General features: G+C 46.2%; 3 protein-coding genes across 4 annotated transcripts; 2 read left to right on the forward strand and 1 right to left on the reverse strand.

The window, feature by feature from the left end:
- Window positions 1-27: 27 nt before the first annotated feature.
- hspa13 (heat shock protein 70 family, member 13) lies at window positions 28-4,503 on the forward strand. The gene is made up of 5 exons (XM_003968242.3): window positions 28-207; window positions 276-616; window positions 818-1,031; window positions 1,735-1,902; window positions 2,019-4,503. The coding sequence occupies exons 1-5, from the start codon at window positions 183-185 to the stop codon at window positions 2,594-2,596; spliced, it is 1,326 nt and encodes a 441-aa protein (XP_003968291.1). The 5' UTR covers window positions 28-182; the 3' UTR covers window positions 2,597-4,503.
- Window positions 4,504-6,417: 1,914 nt separating this feature from the next.
- fam124b (family with sequence similarity 124B) lies at window positions 6,418-11,047 on the forward strand. Its single transcript, XM_003968241.3, has 7 exons — window positions 6,418-7,553; window positions 7,874-7,905; window positions 7,998-8,207; window positions 8,288-8,683; window positions 8,771-8,967; window positions 9,273-9,417; window positions 9,816-11,047. The coding sequence occupies exons 1-7, from the start codon at window positions 7,483-7,485 to the stop codon at window positions 10,370-10,372; spliced, it is 1,608 nt and encodes a 535-aa protein (XP_003968290.3). The 5' UTR covers window positions 6,418-7,482; the 3' UTR covers window positions 10,373-11,047.
- A 31-nt stretch (window positions 11,048-11,078) lies between these two features.
- Window positions 11,079-18,492, reverse strand: mmp28 (matrix metallopeptidase 28). Of its 2 annotated transcripts, XM_029844247.1 has the most exons (9): window positions 18,220-18,492; window positions 17,344-17,420; window positions 16,497-16,672; window positions 14,808-15,029; window positions 13,685-13,930; window positions 12,098-12,247; window positions 11,814-11,981; window positions 11,426-11,733; window positions 11,079-11,324 (listed from the first exon to the last, which is right to left on the reverse strand). In XM_029844247.1, exons 1-9 carry the CDS (start codon window positions 18,343-18,345, stop codon window positions 11,292-11,294), a joined length of 1,506 nt encoding a protein of 501 aa, XP_029700107.1. In that variant the 5' UTR covers window positions 18,346-18,492; the 3' UTR covers window positions 11,079-11,291. The 2 variants fall into 2 exon arrangements, with proteins under 2 accessions (XP_029700107.1, XP_003968289.3); XM_003968240.3 differs by having other exon boundaries at window positions 11,079-11,733.
- Between the last annotated feature and the right edge of the window lie 95 nt (window positions 18,493-18,587).

The following is an 18,587-nucleotide window of genomic DNA, read 5'->3' on the forward strand; positions in this document are numbered from 1 at the left end:
GTCACTACAATACTACAATACCCAGCATGCATCGGGATGATGCACAGTTGACGTGTATTTCGTTCTCAGTCTTAAAACTTCCTTTCGCTCACCATTGAGCCCCCATACACAGACGTCATCTCAACGAAAACTCAGTAAGATTAACTTTCTAGAGGCTTGTGACTTTACGCCGGTGTCTGACGATGTCGGGGCAAATGACAATGTTTGGTAAGTCGAGCAACATGCCTTCTTTCGGGTAACATGCCGGTATTGAGTGCGGTGTTCACTTGCCACAGGTTCCGCTATCCTGGCCTTGTTTCTGGCTGGCTACCTAGGGCAGCAGTACCTGCCCCCCCCGAAACCAAGAGTAATCGGTTTGGACCTGGGCACCACCTTCTGTTCTGTCGGCGTCTTCCACCCTGGCAGCGGGGATGTGGAGGTGATCGCGGACGAAGAAGGCAGGCTGAGCATCCCGAGTTGCGTCTCATTCACGGCCAATGCGGTGCTGGTTGGCCACGAAGCCGCCGAACTGTCCGAAAGAAACCCACAGAACACCATTTACGATGCCAAGCGGTTCATCGGGAAGATCTTTGAGCCGGGGCTCCTGGAGCAGGAGAGTTCGCGATACCCCTTCAAGGTGGGTATTCCTGAGACCCTTCCTAATACGGCCTGATTTTGTGAATAAACGCATTCCTAATCGCAGGTTTTGGGATCATTTACATCAAAATAAGCAGAGCAAATCTCGCTTTACAACCATGTATTTTTAGACAAAATGAATGTACAGCCCATTACTCTCGAGTTGTTTTTTTTGAATTTCCCATCACTATTTCACTTCCAGGTGATCAACAACAATGGAAGTGCAGAGTTCCTTGTCTCCACTAATCAGACCTTTACAGTGACCCCCGAGTTCATCGGCTCCAGACTGCTGCTGAAGATGAAGAAGATGGCCGAGCGACAGCTGAACGTGCCCATAAAGAAAGCAGTAATATCGGTGCCTGCAGAATTTGATGAACGTCAGAGGAACTACACAGTCAAAGCTGCTCAACTGGCTGGTCAGTAATTATCTCTGTGTCGTGATTATTATCATTGTAATTGTCCTGTTTGCGTACCAAAAGGTTGTGTAGCTGGATTCAGATTCAGAATCAGATTTAGGCCTGACCCCTCTCGAGATTCACCCCTTGAAGACCTCTGGAATTCATCTTCAGGGTCATATCTTGAAAACCTTATGGGGCAGAAGAGTTAATCTTGCTAGCTCCGGGGAGTCTTCAGGGTCGCATTGGTTGCCTTTCACATTGGTATTTGTTAAAAACTTGGCGTATTCTTCTAGGTTCTCCACACTGCTCTTTTTCCTCCCTTGACTCCTGTTTTCTTTACGGTGTTGTGAGGATGGTGCTGGACCCTATCCCAGCAGGTTACACCCCTGGACCAGTCCCCAACTCATCACAGGGCCCTACCTGAGCACGCCTTCCAACCTTTTTCTGCAACCAGGGCCTCTTCTTCCCTTTCCAGACAGAGCTACCACCCCCCTCAGTGCTGTTATTTATGTTGTGCAATGCTGGCTAAACCTATCTGTTCTCTGAACTGGTTTGTGTTAGCTGCGTGGCATGTTTTTTGGACTACAAATATCTTAAAATACTCCACCAGAGTGACTTCAATCCAAAATATTATCTAATATTTGCCCGGACCACACTCTTTGGATACACAAACAGCGTTGACTTCATTCCAAGAATAATTATCTTTTCCCTCACCCTGCAGGCCTGGAGATCTTGCGGGTTATCAACGAGCCCACGGCTGCAGCCATGGCTTACGGACTACACAAGATAGATGTTTTTAATGTGCTGGTGGTTGATCTTGGAGGAGGAACTCTGGACATTTCACTGCTCAACAAACAGGGGGGCATGTTCCTCACCAGAGCCATGGCAGGTAATGCCTTAAAGAATTACATGTGATTTTTAGAAAATAATCTGGATATGGATTTGGTTCTCCCCTCCCTGGCTGCTTGACGACCCGACTGACTTTCAGGTGCTTTTTTTCTGCAGGAAATAACAAGCTGGGGGGTCAAGACTTCAGCCAGAGATTACTGCAGAACACTACAGAGGAAGTTCGGCAGAAGTTTGGGATCCCGCCCACCCTCACTGAGGACATTCACCATCTCAGGCAGGCTGTGGAATCAGCCAAGCTCAACCTCACCTTCCAGCCCAGTGTCACTATCAGGGTGCCGCTGCACCTTCAGGCGGACCGCAGCTCTGGCGGTGAAGGCTCTAGCGCCACGTCGGTCCTCTTCCAGACTGTCATCACGCGACAGGTGTTTGAGGAGATCAACGAGGACCTTTTCCAGAAAATTCTGACTCCGGTGGAGACGGTTTTAGCAGAGGGCCACCTGGAGAAAGGCGACGTGGATGAGATTGTACTTGTTGGAGGTTCCACAAGGATCCCTCGGATCAGAAGGCTGATCAGCGAGTACTTTGGGAAGGAACCCAACACATCCATCGACCCTGACCTGGCTGTGGTCACTGGTGTGGCCATTCAGGCTGGTATCATGGGGGGCTCCTGGCCCTTACAAGTGAGCGCCATTGAAATCCCCAATAGGCACTTACGAAAGACGAACCACAGATAATTCCCTCTCGGATTGCTTTGGCTGCATCCGATTTGATGTTGAAAGGAGACTTTCGCGGGATTTGGGAGCGACCAAGAATCTGGTTTTGTCCTATTTTGCAGCAGAGGATACACAGGGATCATGTACAGATACATGCCAACATGCCACTTTGAAGAGAAAGTGTCGCTTAACACACCATTTGCCAATGCCATGAGGTGGCGGAGAAGCCTTTAAGTGCCCTTTCCTCCGGCATAAATGGTGTTCAGCTCAGGGAATAGCCACTTTAATTTATTGAGAGATCACTCATATTTTGCTATTTATTTATTGTTTGACGTTAAGCCTTTTGTCTGTTTATGTTTACCTCCCTCCAATGGCAGTTCTCGCCTGCTGGCCTGGTGTTAATGCTCAGATGATGCTTTGATCTGACGGGGTTTTGCCAATCAACACTGGGCCTACAAGCTTAAAGATGAAGTGAATTGTTCATCATTTATGGTTATTTATCTTTACCACAGTTCAGTCTCACATTCTCTCCTCATTTCAGTGAATGGTAACAGAAGTAATTTGTTTTGGGTCTAAACTGCTCAGTCAATAATGTTATAATATGTGTAAAAGTCAGTATTAATGAGGCATCTATAACTCTTACCTGGATTTAAGAAAAAATAAATGTGTTTAAAAATGAATAAGTTACAAGCCTAATGGTATCTGCCATTAAATATATGTATTTCATATTACCAGTACTCTATATGTACTCTGAAGTGCAATTATGCCTTATTTCTGATTTTAAACAGAATGTAACATAATGAGGGTTATCATCTGTGGATGATAACGGTGAGATATCAAACAGAACGGAGCAGTTTGATTTGAGAGGCATGTTCTACAAAGACCTATTCTGTGTGAATAATGGTAATATTTGCCCAATGGCGCTTGTTTTATTTATGCTTGATATTTATGTTGCTTTACAACAGATGTTCTCGCCTAATGAGTCCAAATCGGTGGCCCTGGGAGGGCAAACCTGTTGCTCTTTGCAATACTGTAGCGCTGTAAGTCCAACATGTCACACCCAGAAAGCCAGCTACAGTATAGAATGTGAACGCGCAGAATATTCTTCAAAAGCTGGTTGTGTCCAAATATCACAGATTGAACCGTTCTAGATGAGGGATTCTTTCTGTTTTTCTGTTTTCCACAATCATCATTCCACAACTGAGAATAAAACCAGACTTTTAACTGTTAACAACCTGCTTTTTAGCTGCTCAGTGGCTTTGCTGATCAGCTTGTTTACTGTATTTATACCCACAACTTAGAGAACGGATTTCAGCTGTTTTCCCGATTTCTGTAGCTTAAGTTAACTAGGATTTAAGACGGAGCACGAGCTTGATTTTAAAGGCTTCTTTCATTGAATTAATGTGATTGTCTCTCTTATCCCCAGTTTGATTTGGAAAAATTTAGAAAAAAATGCTTTTTTTTCACTTTTATAGACAATTGCTGTAAGAATTTCCCAAGGCAAAGTTAAAGGTTGTATCAGCGTCGTGTCGTCACTATTGAAACGATAAAAGGAGACATCTGGCCCCTCCCCTTCGCCAGCATCAAACCTCATTGGTGCAGAAGCCCACCCCTGCCCCCTGATTGGTTGGAATACTTTCTTCTGGTTTTGGGGGATCGGGTAGATTCACCAGTTTATGTATGTTTCTGGGATTATGTGTCCACAGTGGCCAGAGATTTTCACTGTCCTCATGAGACGAGCTGCTCGAAGCAAGTGGAAAAAAAATCACTGGTAAATTTAAATGATTAAAACAGATGTGGATAACTGTATAAATTAAATCGGTGAAAGCAGAAAACTGGCTAAAATGCTCTTTTTAGGTTTTTTTCTTGCACTTTTGCACTGCCTATTCAGCGCTTTATTTAATCTAAATAAAATCTAACTCTTTCACCATTAGTGTCATGTGATGTCTTCGGTTGTAAATTGGGGCTACAAAAATTAAATAAAAATGATTGAATGATGATGAATTCTTTTGGGGTGTTTTTCCTCTATTCAACTTTCACATTTGTCAGTCGAAAATTGGATTATATAATAGACCATGAAGTTACTCTTTACATTAAGTGTCTATGAAGCAAGTTCAGATGGTCTTCACAATAGGGAAGGACATCAGATAAGGTTAATACATTTGGTCGGGAAAAAACAAAACACTGAAGAAACAAAGGCCTGAAATAGATTAGAACTTTTATTCTTGGTAGCAGCATCATGTGACCAGCAGAGATGACTGAGTGGAAATGAAAGGTAATAATTTCACTCATTGGATTGCGGAGAAGAGTACGTCAGGGACGATGAGTGCGTATCGTTAAATGTTAAAGTTAAACATTTTGAGATGAGGCCTATAATACATGTCATAAGTATCATCGGATTCCATGGGACACTTTGGGCCAAACAGAACTACCCTGTTAGTCATCTGTCTTCTACCCTCTATATAACTGCACCAACCCCTTCTACCCTACAGGTGTCACCACAAGCTAAAAAGTTGAGCCAGACTGTTGACACTGGGCACGTGGGTCACCTGTTGAAGCTAAAAGTATGGGCTTGGGGAGGGTGGTTCTGATGGTCCGCTCTGCTCTACCACCCATTTTTGGTGTATTTTCCAATCCAGGTGGTGATGATGGTGCAGGCGTGAGAGGTTCAGTTCTAGCAGCTTGTACCCCACTCTGGAGGGAACTATGGTGTTAAACCCTGAGATCTACAAACATGTAAGTGTTCTGTGCTTTATTTGTCTCATGTCTGCCCTCACTCTGACCACACCTGGCCCAATGACCTTTAATCACCTGTGTGGAAAACTGAAATTACACGTGATGCAGTGATTCAGCACTTTCTATTTATCTTATTCTGGAATTTTGAATTTATTCTTAAACCATTGAAGTTTGTATCAGTCTGATTACTGTTCCATTTTGTGTTCCATTTTAAATTCATAACAGTCTGGTTTTAAGCCACAGCATAGAACTCACACATATTCATTGACGTCTCTAAGGCTGACGCATTGCTCCTTGGAATTTTAAATAATAACAATAATACTGGTTTTGGGACCTTGACTTGTGCCTGGTTTAAAAATGATTTATCAGATGGACAGCAGTTTGTTTCATTTGGCTCTAGTCATTCCAATCGCTTACCCATTACTAAGGGGGTACCTCAGGGTGCAATTTTAAGCCCCATCCTCTTCACACCTTATATAAATAATGTATTTTCATTGTTATCAAACTGTTATTCTCATTTATACGCAGATGATACAATCTTATACTGAAATAGCCATAAAAAACCTGCAAGTTTCCTTCAGCATTCTCCAGACAGAATTTATTCATCTTAAACACACCCTGAACGCACAAATAACTGAATGGGTGCTGTTCCCAAATGATAACAATGTACGCCCTAAACATGGTTCCCAGATTGAGTCTCTGTATACAAATCTCTTGGCATTTGGATGGATGATAGACTTGCATTCAACTCCCTTAGCAATCAACTTGTAAAAAAAAACTTGTTTCTCTTTATCGAAACAAATCAAATTTTCCATTGTCGTCCATTCCAAGTCCATTCCATGGAATTGTAGAAAGAGATTAGCTGAAGCTGTTTTCATGCCCATTTTAGATTATGGTGCCATCATTTACATGCATGCTTCCACTGTTAAACCACTAGATGATATTTACTTTAGATTTATCACTGTACTCTGTAAAGCTCGGTTGGACTGACTGACCTCCCAGCTCAATGACGTGGCTCCCACATGCTTTTTATTCATTTATAAGGCCCTCATTGGCAAACTTCCCAACTTCTCTTCTCTTAATTGCTCAGCCCACTAACACTTACATCACCTGCTCAAGTTACTAGCTGCAACTTGAACAATCCCAGAATCTGCACTGAGCCGGGGTGATGTGCCATCTCTGCCATCGAACCCAACTGAATCAACTGCTCTCAGCCTTTCCAGGAGATGTGAAGGATGTTGAGGGTTTAGAACCGGAATAGGACGAAGATGTTTTTGAAGACAAAGCGAAGGATTCCCAAACTGGAGTGACACCAAAAACACAAGCAGGTTTGCTTCAGCTATATTTGTAACAATATGAGTTGGGCTTTTTTGAAAATGAAGATGAGAATGTCGTGAAAAAAATCCTGGAAACTGGATTTAGCAGCTAAGCAAGTAAGTTGACACACAACCCTTAACGCAGGGTCACTTATTTGAGAACGAGGATCTATTCCTCGCTCTCTCCTGGTGTTTTTGTAAGTTTGTGGAATCCATCTCTCGTGCAGGACATCAAAAAGTGAGACTGAGAAACTGAATCCTGCCCCAGATCCCCGTCCAGATGCGGAGCGTAATTTAACCACATGGTGATAGTTGTAAGGATGCAAAACTATGTGGTCAGATGTTTTAAAGCCTCTGGGAGCATGTTGTCATTGATCATTTGATATTTTCATTTGAACTCATGCTTTTACTACAGCTTCCAAAGGCTCTTCACAGTCATTTCCAGGCTTTATGAGAATCCTCCTTTCTTCCTCTCCTCCTCCTCCTCTCTTTAATCCCGTGCTGCTCCTTTGTCTCATATTGTGACACCCTGGCCATCTGCTCCTGTTATTATGGACGGATTTACATCCAAACTGGCACATTCTGCTCTTCCCTTTCGCCCCGGCTGCGCTCTCCATAATCACTCCAACATGATTTAAGCTGAAACTTCCCTCTGGGTTTCTGGACCCTGTTTAATGCTCCCAACTTTTTTGTGTTAAACATGGGTTCTTGCTGACGTCACCGCCCCAATAAAGAGTCCATTTTTTTTTGCACTTGAGAGAAACCGGGTGGCCAATTTCTCCCCGGACGTTGTGGTCTCCGGGCGAACCTTCCGTGCAGGAGGCCGGACCCACCGGGGTTCTGGGCCCGGTTGTTATGTTCCCGGGAGCGGCGTTGTTGAAGGGAAGCGAGGATGAATACCCGGATTCCGGAGCGGAAACAGCGGGGTGAGTCCGAACTTCTGCGTTAGCTGCGGGCTAACACCAACTAGCTCGTCAGAAACAAAAGACACAATGTGTCTAGTTCCGGGGGAAACCGCCGGGAAAATTGAATATGATGGTTTAACTGTTTGAAGACGTTCACAGTCCACTTTAAGGACTGCGACTCTTGATTTCTTAGCGTTTTGGGGTAGCAATCGTTAGTTTTCCGGGTTGCCATGGTTACCCTTGGACGCAGGCTCGTCTGCACTCCCGCCGCCACAAGATGGAGACAGATGTTTGTGCTCTGTCTCCAGTGTAACGTTTTGGTTGCATTTGTGTGTTTTCAGATCCGACTGCAGCAGGATGCCGTCCTCTGGCTGTAAGAACACTCATATTTTGTTTTGTTTCAATGTTCTTTTCCCAAGAATGTAACATTTCCCCCCATCTTGTCACCTGTGTCTGTGACTCCAGCTGAGCTCAGGACGAGACAGACCATGCAGCAGGAGAAGCAGCGGCCCCACCGGATGCATCTGCATCTCCTGGCCAACCCTGGGGACTCTCTGCTGCTGCAACACACCCTGGACCATCTCATCCGCTGGCTCTACCCAAGCCTGCGCATTTTCCACGTGTCGGAGCGGGCCTCCTCATTCAGGACCTCCGCCCGCGCCTGTCCCACGGCAGGTAAATGGCGTTCCATAGCGTAGATTCACATCCAATTTAGGATAAGATCGTCTCTCTGATGTTGCTGTTGGGTGTGTTAGGCTACCCTTCCCTGGCCATCACGTTGTTCCTCCACGAGGTGTACGGAGAAGAGCGTATCCTCAAAGCGCTGGACTACTTTCAGCATCCGCCGTGGCAGTACCACCACACTGAGAGCTGTGGCAGGCAGCCGGGCGGGATCCCCCTCACCTCCGGCAGCTCTCTCAACGCTGCCCTGATACGGCCCTACCTGCTGCCCAGTAGAGACTTCTATAGTTTGGGTGCGGGGATGCCTGTGTGGGGGGTTCGCCCGGTGCACTGTGGAGGAGAGATCCTACGCCTGACGCTGTACAGTGGCTACGACAACTACGAGGACGCTGTGCACTTCTACGAGACGGTGCTACAGCGACAGGCGGAAGAGCAGAAGACGGGCTTCTGCTGGTTCACTCTGCACTGCGGTACATGTCTAAGTCCCTGTCGCCGGCGGAGCTGCAGTTTTACTCTTCCTCTATCTTAATGTTCCGACTTTCTCTACTTTGCCTCAGAGCCTGGGCTGTGCATGCAACTGGCGTTGAAACAGTTGTCGCCGGGGGTCAGGGCGAAGCCGTGCAACTCAGCCGTGCTGCAGTTCAGGGTGGAAGAAATTGGCCAGCTGGTTCCGCTGTTGCCGAACCCCTGCAGCCCCATCAGCAACACACGCTGGCAGACAGAGGACCTGGATGGCAACAAGGTTCTCTTCCAAGTAAGAGCAGTGATAAACGTGCTTCTGATCATTAGACATACAGATTGATGACGGACATTTGGGTTATTTTTAACTATTCTGATCCACAGGAATATAAATAGGTGTTATATTTTGGATTTGTTTTACTTGATAAGCAATTTTTAACTAAGGAATACAAGAAAAAAGACTGATTAAATATCTGACAGATTCATGGTTACCATGACAACTACATGCTAACATATGCTCTGTGTTAAGTATGTAAATGTCAGTGTTCTAAATCTCTGTTATAAGCCGTAATCCCCGTCTTCTTTCCTTCTGGGCCACAGGTGAAGCCCCCGGCTCAACCTGAGCGACCCCTGACCTGCGCTTTCCCGTTGACCTGCCCCAGCACGTCCTCCGCAGGAACGCAGCACAGGAGTTCAGGACAGGGACACGTTTTTCCTCCACGCAGCCTCGCAGCGCACGGGCAGGGTAGGCAGACGTGTGTTTACAGGCCGTCGGGGCCGACGCTGAGGAAATGCCAGTGTGATGAACACAGTTGTAATAAACGTCCCGGAAAAATCACATCTCAGACGAGCCGCCTGCAGATTCTCCAAAGGTCAAGGTGGACCGTCAAGATGTAAAAGTCCCAGAACATTAGAAGCATTATGTAACACTTGTACACAGAAGAGGTCAAATCCTAACAATTCAATTGTTTTTCTGTCATTTAAATATCAACCCGTGGCCTTAATCCTCTTGGAAGTCTCCCGTCACAGCCAGTCTCTTCATTTCCCCTTATCCTCTTTCCTAGATTCGAAGGGTATCATTATACTATTAATTTTTAGGAGGTAAATGTGGTATGTCGTAATTCAAGTGTGTTTGGCTTTTAGGAGTCCACGTGCCGCACGCTGAGCTTCTCCTCGACACGTTCCCTGGTGCAGCAGCAAGTCTGGAATCAGGCAGCTGCTCCAGTATCCCATCTGGGAGCTCCTCTTACTCCTCCCAGAACAGCAGTCCCTCGCCGTTCTCCACCACATCCACCAATACCAACTCCCTCCTCCGCCCCTCCATTACCAGATCGTTCTCCCACCTCCTCCTGGAAGAGGCTGAAGAGGAGACCAATGTGGACACGGGAGTCCCCGCCTCAGTCCAAAGCATTGCTCGCTCTGCCTCCACGGAGCTTTTGTTGGCTCCCAGCTCTGAGAGCCCTAAAGCCGTGGGGCCACCATTTCCAGGGGGTCTATCTAAGGTGCTGATGGAGTGTTTACCACAAATTCAAATAGACCTACAGGGCTCAGCGAGGAAGTGCCCAAAAGTGGCCACGAGGGGCAAGGAGAGGCCGACTGAGGGCCCGGGACACGGGGCCTGCACAGAGAGCAGGACTATGGCTGAGCTTCTGTCGGCTCGTATGTACAGATACGAATCCGTGGATGAATTCTTCATTTAACAGTTAACAATATAAAGAGAATCAACTATCATGCAATAGGTGTCCCCAAGAGGACGAGGACATGGTCTACTCAGAGATTTGACTTTGATTAACACAAAAATCCCCCAATCTTGGTTTAATTAAGGGTCTAGAACCAGTTTTATGGACTCTCTCGGTCTCTTTAATGTTGCACTTGAGCGCACTTGAAGTCATTTCTCTTCTAATATTTGTGTTTTAACGTGTATGTTGTCAAGTTTTGCAAAGACTTAAATAGTGTATTACACTAATTATTCTCACGAGAGCTCTAAATTTAATTGAAAAATATTTAATATTAGCGTTTAAAAAGAGAGAATATCTGCAGTGATTTTACAGTATGTTGGATAAATCAAAGCCACAGTGCATTATTTAAATATGGTTCATGATCTAATAGCATTTATACACTTAAGTTAAGAGGAAATAGTAAAAAATGATAAACATAATCAATTACTTAATAGCTTTCCTTTAGATTAAAACTTGAGTAGCAGATAATTTAGATAAAAATGAGTTAGTGGGTGTGCAGACAAACAGTTTACAACGAACTCAAATGACTGGAAAAGAGGGAAAAATGGGCATCAACTTTGAGGCACATTTATGTGTTTGTTGATTGTTTAGTTTCATTGATATAGAAGTAAAAATAAAACTGCTGTTTATTAATTACACATCTGTTTCATATCGGACTCATGATTCAGCCTTCACAACATTTTAATTGCATTTTAATCACATTTGAACAAATGTAAATAGATTGGATTTACAGATGCGCTCGTCAGTACGGGGCGACAAACGTGACCTTTAGACCTCGTCTCTCCTTCACAAACGTCCTGGCAGCAGCTGGTGTGTTTGTGTGTTTACAGCGTTTCCTCGAAACACGGGGATGCCAGTGTTGTTGTCCTCTTTTGTGATTTTAGGGTGAAGTCATTGTTTTCCAGGACATCACCTATAATTATTACTCAGTTAAAGGATGTTATTCCTCTGAGGACCGGTGCAGCCGGTCCAGCTCAGATCCTCAGCCCATTGGCCTTCTTGAGTGACTCGAACCTTTACTGGGTCGAATCTCCAAAACCTCTTCTCTCTGAAGAAGAACAGGCGTCCATCTGGGCGGGCCAGTGCCCCGTTTGTCCCCCAGGGCACGCCGGTCCAATCTGTCAGCCGGCGAGGGTAGTAATGCTCTTGAATCATGGTTCTGAGGTTCAGGACAAAATAGCGGGACCCCTTGAAGATGACCATGTGACCCAGAGGAGCGTAATAGAAGGCACAGTCGGGATGATGCGGGAGACCCAGGTCGGTGTTCTTCTTGGGGAAACCGGGATCCAGCACATCACCCGCATAGCGCCACATCCGCTTCCCTGTACGCCGTGGATAAAGAGGGTGATGTCACTAGTTGTGCTCTTTATAACTGGAGGGGAGTCACAATAATGAGCAGCACCTTTGAAGAAATACCACTTGAAGTCCAGTGGGGAGAAGGTAGCAGCCTCGATGGCTGTGGGGAGGTGGGACCAGCGCTGAAGGAGGGGCCGAGGACCACCAACACTCCCATCAGTGGACACCGTCCAGTACATGTTACCCCGGAACACAAATACTGTCTCATTCTGGTCTAAATGCAGATTAAAGGGGGAAAACAGGCTTCTTGTCCTTGATTTGTGCACATTCTCCAGATTCAGGTACCAATAAATGATGAACACAATGACAAAACCTCCATGTCAATCTCACCAATAGTGATGGCGTCAAAGACCCCCTGGCAGTAGAGAGGTTGACCTTTGCCCCGATGCTGGTTATGAAGCTCTGTAAACTCTAAATCCTGCAGGGTAGCATGCAAAACCTGTCCCAGCAGCCTCACGGGGTGACTGCTCGATGGTTTACCTGAGGGCAAGAACAGTTGATCATGAGGAACATGAGGCTGGGAAACACGGAAGCCTAAAGCACGTTTAAAACCGGAGATCCCGGAAAGCAAACAGGAGAAGATAATGTTAACAATGACATGGTCCTTCACAGGATGGCGCTGGATTCATGTATACTGATGATTCACATGACAAAAAAAGGAACTGGAGACAAAACGTGCACTGGAGCATGAAGCATGTCCATTTTAATATTGAAGGGTAAAAGCTTGCAACTCCCACGAAGCTTTAAAAGATGTGTGTGTGAGTTCACATTTACTACTTATTTGCAAAGTAGAGTCATTTTTGCTGGAACTCACAGTTTCAAAGGATCGTTGGGGTTAAGGTTGTAAGGTTGAGGTTAGGATAAAGGTCAGGGAGTTAGTTAGGATGGTTAGGGTGTGAGATGGGTGAAGCAGCATGTCTCGAACAGTCCCCACAAAGATAGGGATGTGAGGATCTGTGTGTGTGTGTGTGTGTGTTAAGTTGAGCATCTCTGCAGTCGTGTCATTTCAGATTCTTTTCCACATTTGCCAGTTTTATGTGGCCTAAGCAGCTGCCTGCTGCAGGTAAATCACCGCAGGGCAGAATCACCTGACGCTAAATTACAGACAATAGCCATCTCTCATCTCGCTGTTAATTGAGCCACCCAGTGGAAAAGGTGGGTGGCATCCAGGAGAAACGCTGACGGATACGACGATGAGAGGAGAGTATCTGCCGAGAGCGAGCAGATGGAGCTCCTGGGATATTAAACAGGGAAGTTTACCGCCTGCCCCAGAGCTTCTGTTGAGCTCAGCTTCATGTCACGACGGATTTCTGTCAGAGGCAGCGATGCTGCAGACATGCTAACATTCCTGCAGTGTTGTGTCTTCACTTGCAGCTCCATATCGGTAAGGGAACGCCGCTCGCTGCTTTGGGTGCGACCATTCAGACAAGCGCTCTCGTGCAATTGTCGCCACCAGACGCGTGTGGAAACCTGTTTGTTACATGCCAGGAGAGACGCCGCGGTAAACACGGTCATGGGTGTTTGACCGTGTTTGCCAACAGGGAACGCAAACGTCGGCTGTTGTTTGTCGACGTCTAGCAGAGAGGGACTGTTGAAGGAGCCCGGAAGTTGTTTCACTCATCCGAGAGGATTACTCTTGACTTGGAGGAAGGAGAACCTTCCTGGAACACCAAATTCAACCATTCACACGCTATAAAATGTGGCGCAACATACGTTCAACACACAACTGCATTTAATACTGTTGATAACAATGCTTGACTGTCCAGGCTGAGCAGATGAGGGTTGAAACATTGGTTTTAAGGTTGAGCTCCGGGTCTAGGTTAGGGTTGGGCACTTAGTTGTGATGGTTAGGAGCTGGGCAATGTATTATATTGATGAAAGTCCTCACAAAGATAGAAGAACAAGTGTGTATCTTACCGTAGAGCTGTTGAACTGCAACGATGTCGTCCCAGCTGGGCACCAGGCTGCGGCCCAGCTTCCTGTAGTAGGGGGACATGAGAGCGTGGCGGACGGGGGAGTGCTCCAGTCCCAGGGTGTGGCCGATCTCATGAGCCGCCACCATGAACAAGTTGTGGCCCTTGTATCCGTTGAGGGTCCACCTCTCTGCGCGGTCAAAGTGGGCCTCGCCTCGCCGAGGCAGGAAGGCGTGAGCCAGGGTTCCTCCTGAGGTTCAGGAGAGGCGAATGATGAATGACCACTCAATCAATCAGTCTCTCTATAGCTCACCTCATCTATCCTTAATCATAGACACCACCAGTCAGGAGTTGGGACAAATAAGTCCAGTGTTTTTTCCTATTTTACTAAAATGTTTCCTATGTTTGACCTGAGCTCCATGAGGTCACCTGACAAGGTTTTAAAGGCCAGATCAATGCCACACAGAGTTCTAGTAGCAGACACGTCTCATCACCAAGTGTTCAGTGGCTCAGGCCTTTATGGCTAAATAGCTGCATGTTTGGTCCAAGAAACACAGATAATGGAGAGATAAACCAGCAAACATCTGTGCTTAGGTCTGATCGGTCCAAATTTGAGATTTCTGGTTCCACCTTTGTCTTTGTGCGAAGGAGAAAAGGTGAAGAGTTGGTCTCTACATGCTGGTTCCACCTTGAGGCATGGAGGAGGTGTGATGGTGAGGGGGTGCTTTCCCACGCACACGGAACCAGCACGAGAACCACAGCAGGACAATGACCCTAAACCCCCCTCCAGGGGTCACCGGACCTTAACCCTATTGAGATGGTTTTGGAGGAGATGGACCGCAGAGAAAAGGCAAAGGGGCCCAAAAGCGCCCAGCATCTCCTTCAAGATGGTTGGAAAACCATTTCAGGTGACCACCTCATGAAGCTCATCCAGAGATGGCCAACAGTGTCCAAAGCTGTCATTTTATTTTGAAGAATGTAAAACATGTTTTTTACACTTTTTGTTTGCTTCCTAAATTCACATTTGTTCATTATTTCGATGCCTTCAGAGAGAATCTACAATGTAAAATAGAGGAACCCGTCCCAGCAGTGGCGTAACTGGGCGCGAACACGGTTTATACTCCAACCTGGACCGTCAAAGGCGTTCCCCGTCCCGTCGTTGTGGTCCCCCTCGTAAAAAGCCAGCCGGATGTCTGCAGGACCTTCGCTGGCCTCGCGGAACACCAGGTTGGACACGTTGCTCCACAGCTGAAAGGCCGCGTGCACCACCAGCCGCACGGAGCTCAGCGGCAGGTGGCGCGGCCAGTTTATAATCTGGTAGGTCAGGTGACGCTTGTACCACTTCCTGTCTGGGGGAACATGGATGCAGAGCGTTGAGTAACTCATTCAGCTTCAGCCGTGTAAAAAATTGGAGGTTCAGAGAAACTACAGCCAGGAATGTGGAAGCTTAACGGCACCCTGAGGAAAAGGAGCATATCTGGATATCTGCAGCGATTAAGTGTGTGGAGTTTGTGGGACGGAATCTTTGGCTCCAGCTTGCACCAGCACACAGAAGCTTTAGTGTTTCTCACCGCTGGCACAAATGAGGTTTAAAATGTTTAAATGAGGCAACACAAATTCACCATTCAGGTCACAACAAGTACAAATAAAGAAGCATCCGCATGCTGCTAGCTCATGGGAAATAGGTGGTCCCTGATTTAAAGTTTTTCATGTTAAAAAGCACAACTTGCTTAAAATCCTGGACTCTTTTATTCCTCACACAGGTGAGGTTTATCCATTTATATATCCATATAACAGCACAACGTTCTTTCCAAAACAGACTGAGCCGTCTCTGAGGACCACAGAGGATCTAGGAAGTCGGATATACAAACATTCCCCGACTTCCCATATGGAAACAATTACCCTGACGCCTTCTATAGCTGCAGACTGGGCTGGGTGAGTTTATCAGATACGTAAGGAAGTGCTTGAGATGGTCTGATAAGCGCTGCCGGCACAGAGGTGATATTAACTTTGGGTCGTCTGGCACATGTGCAACTGTCACTGCGTATTTCTGAACGTTTTAAAAGGGTTTATGTTTATGTTTAATATGCAACCGTGGCGGCATGTCCCCGTAAATCCTTCCAAAACAATATTCGAGGCAGGATTCATGGTAAGCGTGGCGTGGCGCCACTACAGGCAAACCAAATTACACTAAAAGCATTTGTAATTCTAAAGTTTTAGTGACCAAACAGGCGCATCAAAGGACACATTGAGTCTATCGCACGTTAACTTATTATCAAGTTGAGGTTTGTTAATAATTAAGAGTTAAAACATCAGAAAATATCACCGTTCTACTTCCTGGAAGTAAAGTTTATCCAAGGTGTTTGAATATTTCAGATCAGCTGACCTCAGGATGGAAACACCCCCAAATACTGCTCTGCTTCGGGACTATAATCATGACCTTTTACACCCAGAACAGGCTGGAATCTGCCAAAACAATCCCTCATTTACCCGGTTTAATCAGTCAGGCACCAGCCCGCCACAGGTGAATGAATCCAGCGGGAGTCAACCTGTCAAGTACCGACACGTGGGGACGGCAGGAAATATCAGCCGCTTCTGCATTCCCTTGATATTAGCCAACCTCCTCAGAGGCGGGAAGGAATGCAGAGGATCCGCACGTCATCAGGAAGATCCCGAGAGGGCCGGAACACGTGGAGACATGGAGAAGACCCAGATGTGGAGGTTTAAACCCTCCAGTGCTTTAACAATCAGTTTGCTGTGGGGTTGTAGTGCGACTGGTCGGTGGAAAAGTTCTTCAGGAAACGGTCTCACAATACCTTGGGTCGCCGAACGGGCCTTACGGCGCTGTCGGGTAAAGGTGGCCTTTACCCTCTGGGCCCAGTTCTTCTGGCTGCCCTCGTCTGAGACCCCGCAGCGAGGCTCCGACATCTGCCTCAGGGTGGCGCTGTCCAGTCGGCCTGTGACGGGGAGTCTGGAGATCCTCTGGAAGTCGCTGCAGAGGGATCGAGTGTCATCAGCCTTCTGGGAATGATGAGTTAATACGAAAGACGGTTCTATGGGGATCTCCTCAGCCTGAAACGGGTCAACTGGACTCCCTGCTGGGTGACCTTTCACCTCTCAGCCAAGAGGCTTCATCAGTTCTGTTACTCATCTCACTTTTTCTCTGCACTGGAAGAGAACTGGGAGGATGAAAGCGCCACCAGGACATCCACCAACTGAGGCGCCCTAACGGGAATGAGAAGATGAGCGGCTGCATCCCATCATGGGCGCCACTCATACTGGTCTCATGACGAGGCATCGAGCTCAATTCAAGGGAAAGCCTCCGGTTTTATCTTGTGCGTTAACTGGTTCCTGAGAGACCAACATGCCTAAAATCAGGAAAGCTGAGATAAAGCCGCCATTTATGGTCTTACTGGCTGCATCATTACACCATTACAGACCAGCCTGAGGAGGCTCCAAACATCAGGTTATTATAGCAGCTCTCTGTCTGCCAACTGGGGAAGTATTTAAAAGGCTAATTCAAACAATGCAAAGATGACGCTACAATGTGATTAGGGGGTTGAGAAATAGTTCCCTTATTTGTGGACTCTGGGAGGAAACATCCATACACATGGATTTATTATCATCAATTGCTGCTGGATGTCTTGTTTCTTTCAGACCTACCTGATAGCTGAGTGAATCTCGTCTGCATTGTGGACGTGTGTGTCGTGGTGCAGGTAGCCGTATTTCTCTAGGAAGGTCTGGAATTTTCACAACAGTGATGCTTCAGCAAAAAACTACAGTAAAAACTAAAACCCACACGCAGACGCTAGTGCAATTTTGGATTATGTGTGTTGATATTAAAACAGTGAGTGTGTGTGTGTGTAACTATGTTCCAGATGGGCAGGAAAATCATTTTGCCCAAAAAAAAGACGCTTCTATTTAAACATGCCAGAAGGCGTTTCTGTCTGTAACAGCAATGTTATGGAAACACAATTAATTATATAGCAGCTCAGCTCATAAATGCCAACATAGAACACATTTGGATGACGCCATGCTGGCGAGAATCATTTTATTTTGAAAACAGGCAGTTCAGTAGAGAAATTTCATCATTTGGTTGGTTACTATTGTCACAATTAAGCTTTTTAAAATATTTTTTTTCCATTTTTAAACATACAGTATGTATGAGTAGTAATGCATGGTTAGGTAACATGGTAGGTTTCTTCATTCTCAAAGCTCCTTGGCTTTGATCTTGGGTAATGAGCTTTGGAAGATCAAAGGTCAAAGTCCCCCTTGAATCCAGAATGACCCAAATTGAATGAGATCATTCACTGCTCATCATAAACACTGCCTGAAAATCTGATTAAAATGTCAATTTGGTCATTTTGCAAACAGTCGCATAATTTAAAAGGAATAATCAGTCAAAAATAAACATTTTCTTGGTAAAAGTCAGCCATTTCTCCTATAAATACCTTCTGTAAATAAATAAACTTGAGAAAATTGGGACTGCATTTCTCTTGCACTCGCAATAAATGGTTAAATAACAAATCCTTTACGTACCTGCGGCTCCAGTTGGAGCGGAGATCCGGTGGTCGTCCCGGCGGAGACGAGGATGCTTACCATTAGGGCAAAAGTGGTGCTCATACCTGGCCTCGAGCCAGACCAGTCCGGAGGCTGGTAGCTCATCCCAGCAAAGTTATCCCCACACCGCTCTCATGATGCATTCATGTGCACCCCGTACAACTCCATTACGCTCTGCTCTAGACGTTGGGAGCATGCGGCTGCTTGTAAACATCATCACTGCCTGTGAGGAATAATGGAGCTTATCCAAACACCAGTAGCCCCCCCCCCCCCCCCCCCCAGCACCGCCCCCTTCTCTCTCCACACCCAGCAGAACTGGGCAGCTTCTTGTACTGTAGTTACATCAG

Source organism: Takifugu rubripes, chromosome 11, assembly GCF_901000725.2.
Source record: "Takifugu rubripes chromosome 11, fTakRub1.2, whole genome shotgun sequence".
NCBI classification, from domain to species: Eukaryota; Metazoa; Chordata; class Actinopteri; order Tetraodontiformes; family Tetraodontidae; genus Takifugu; species Takifugu rubripes.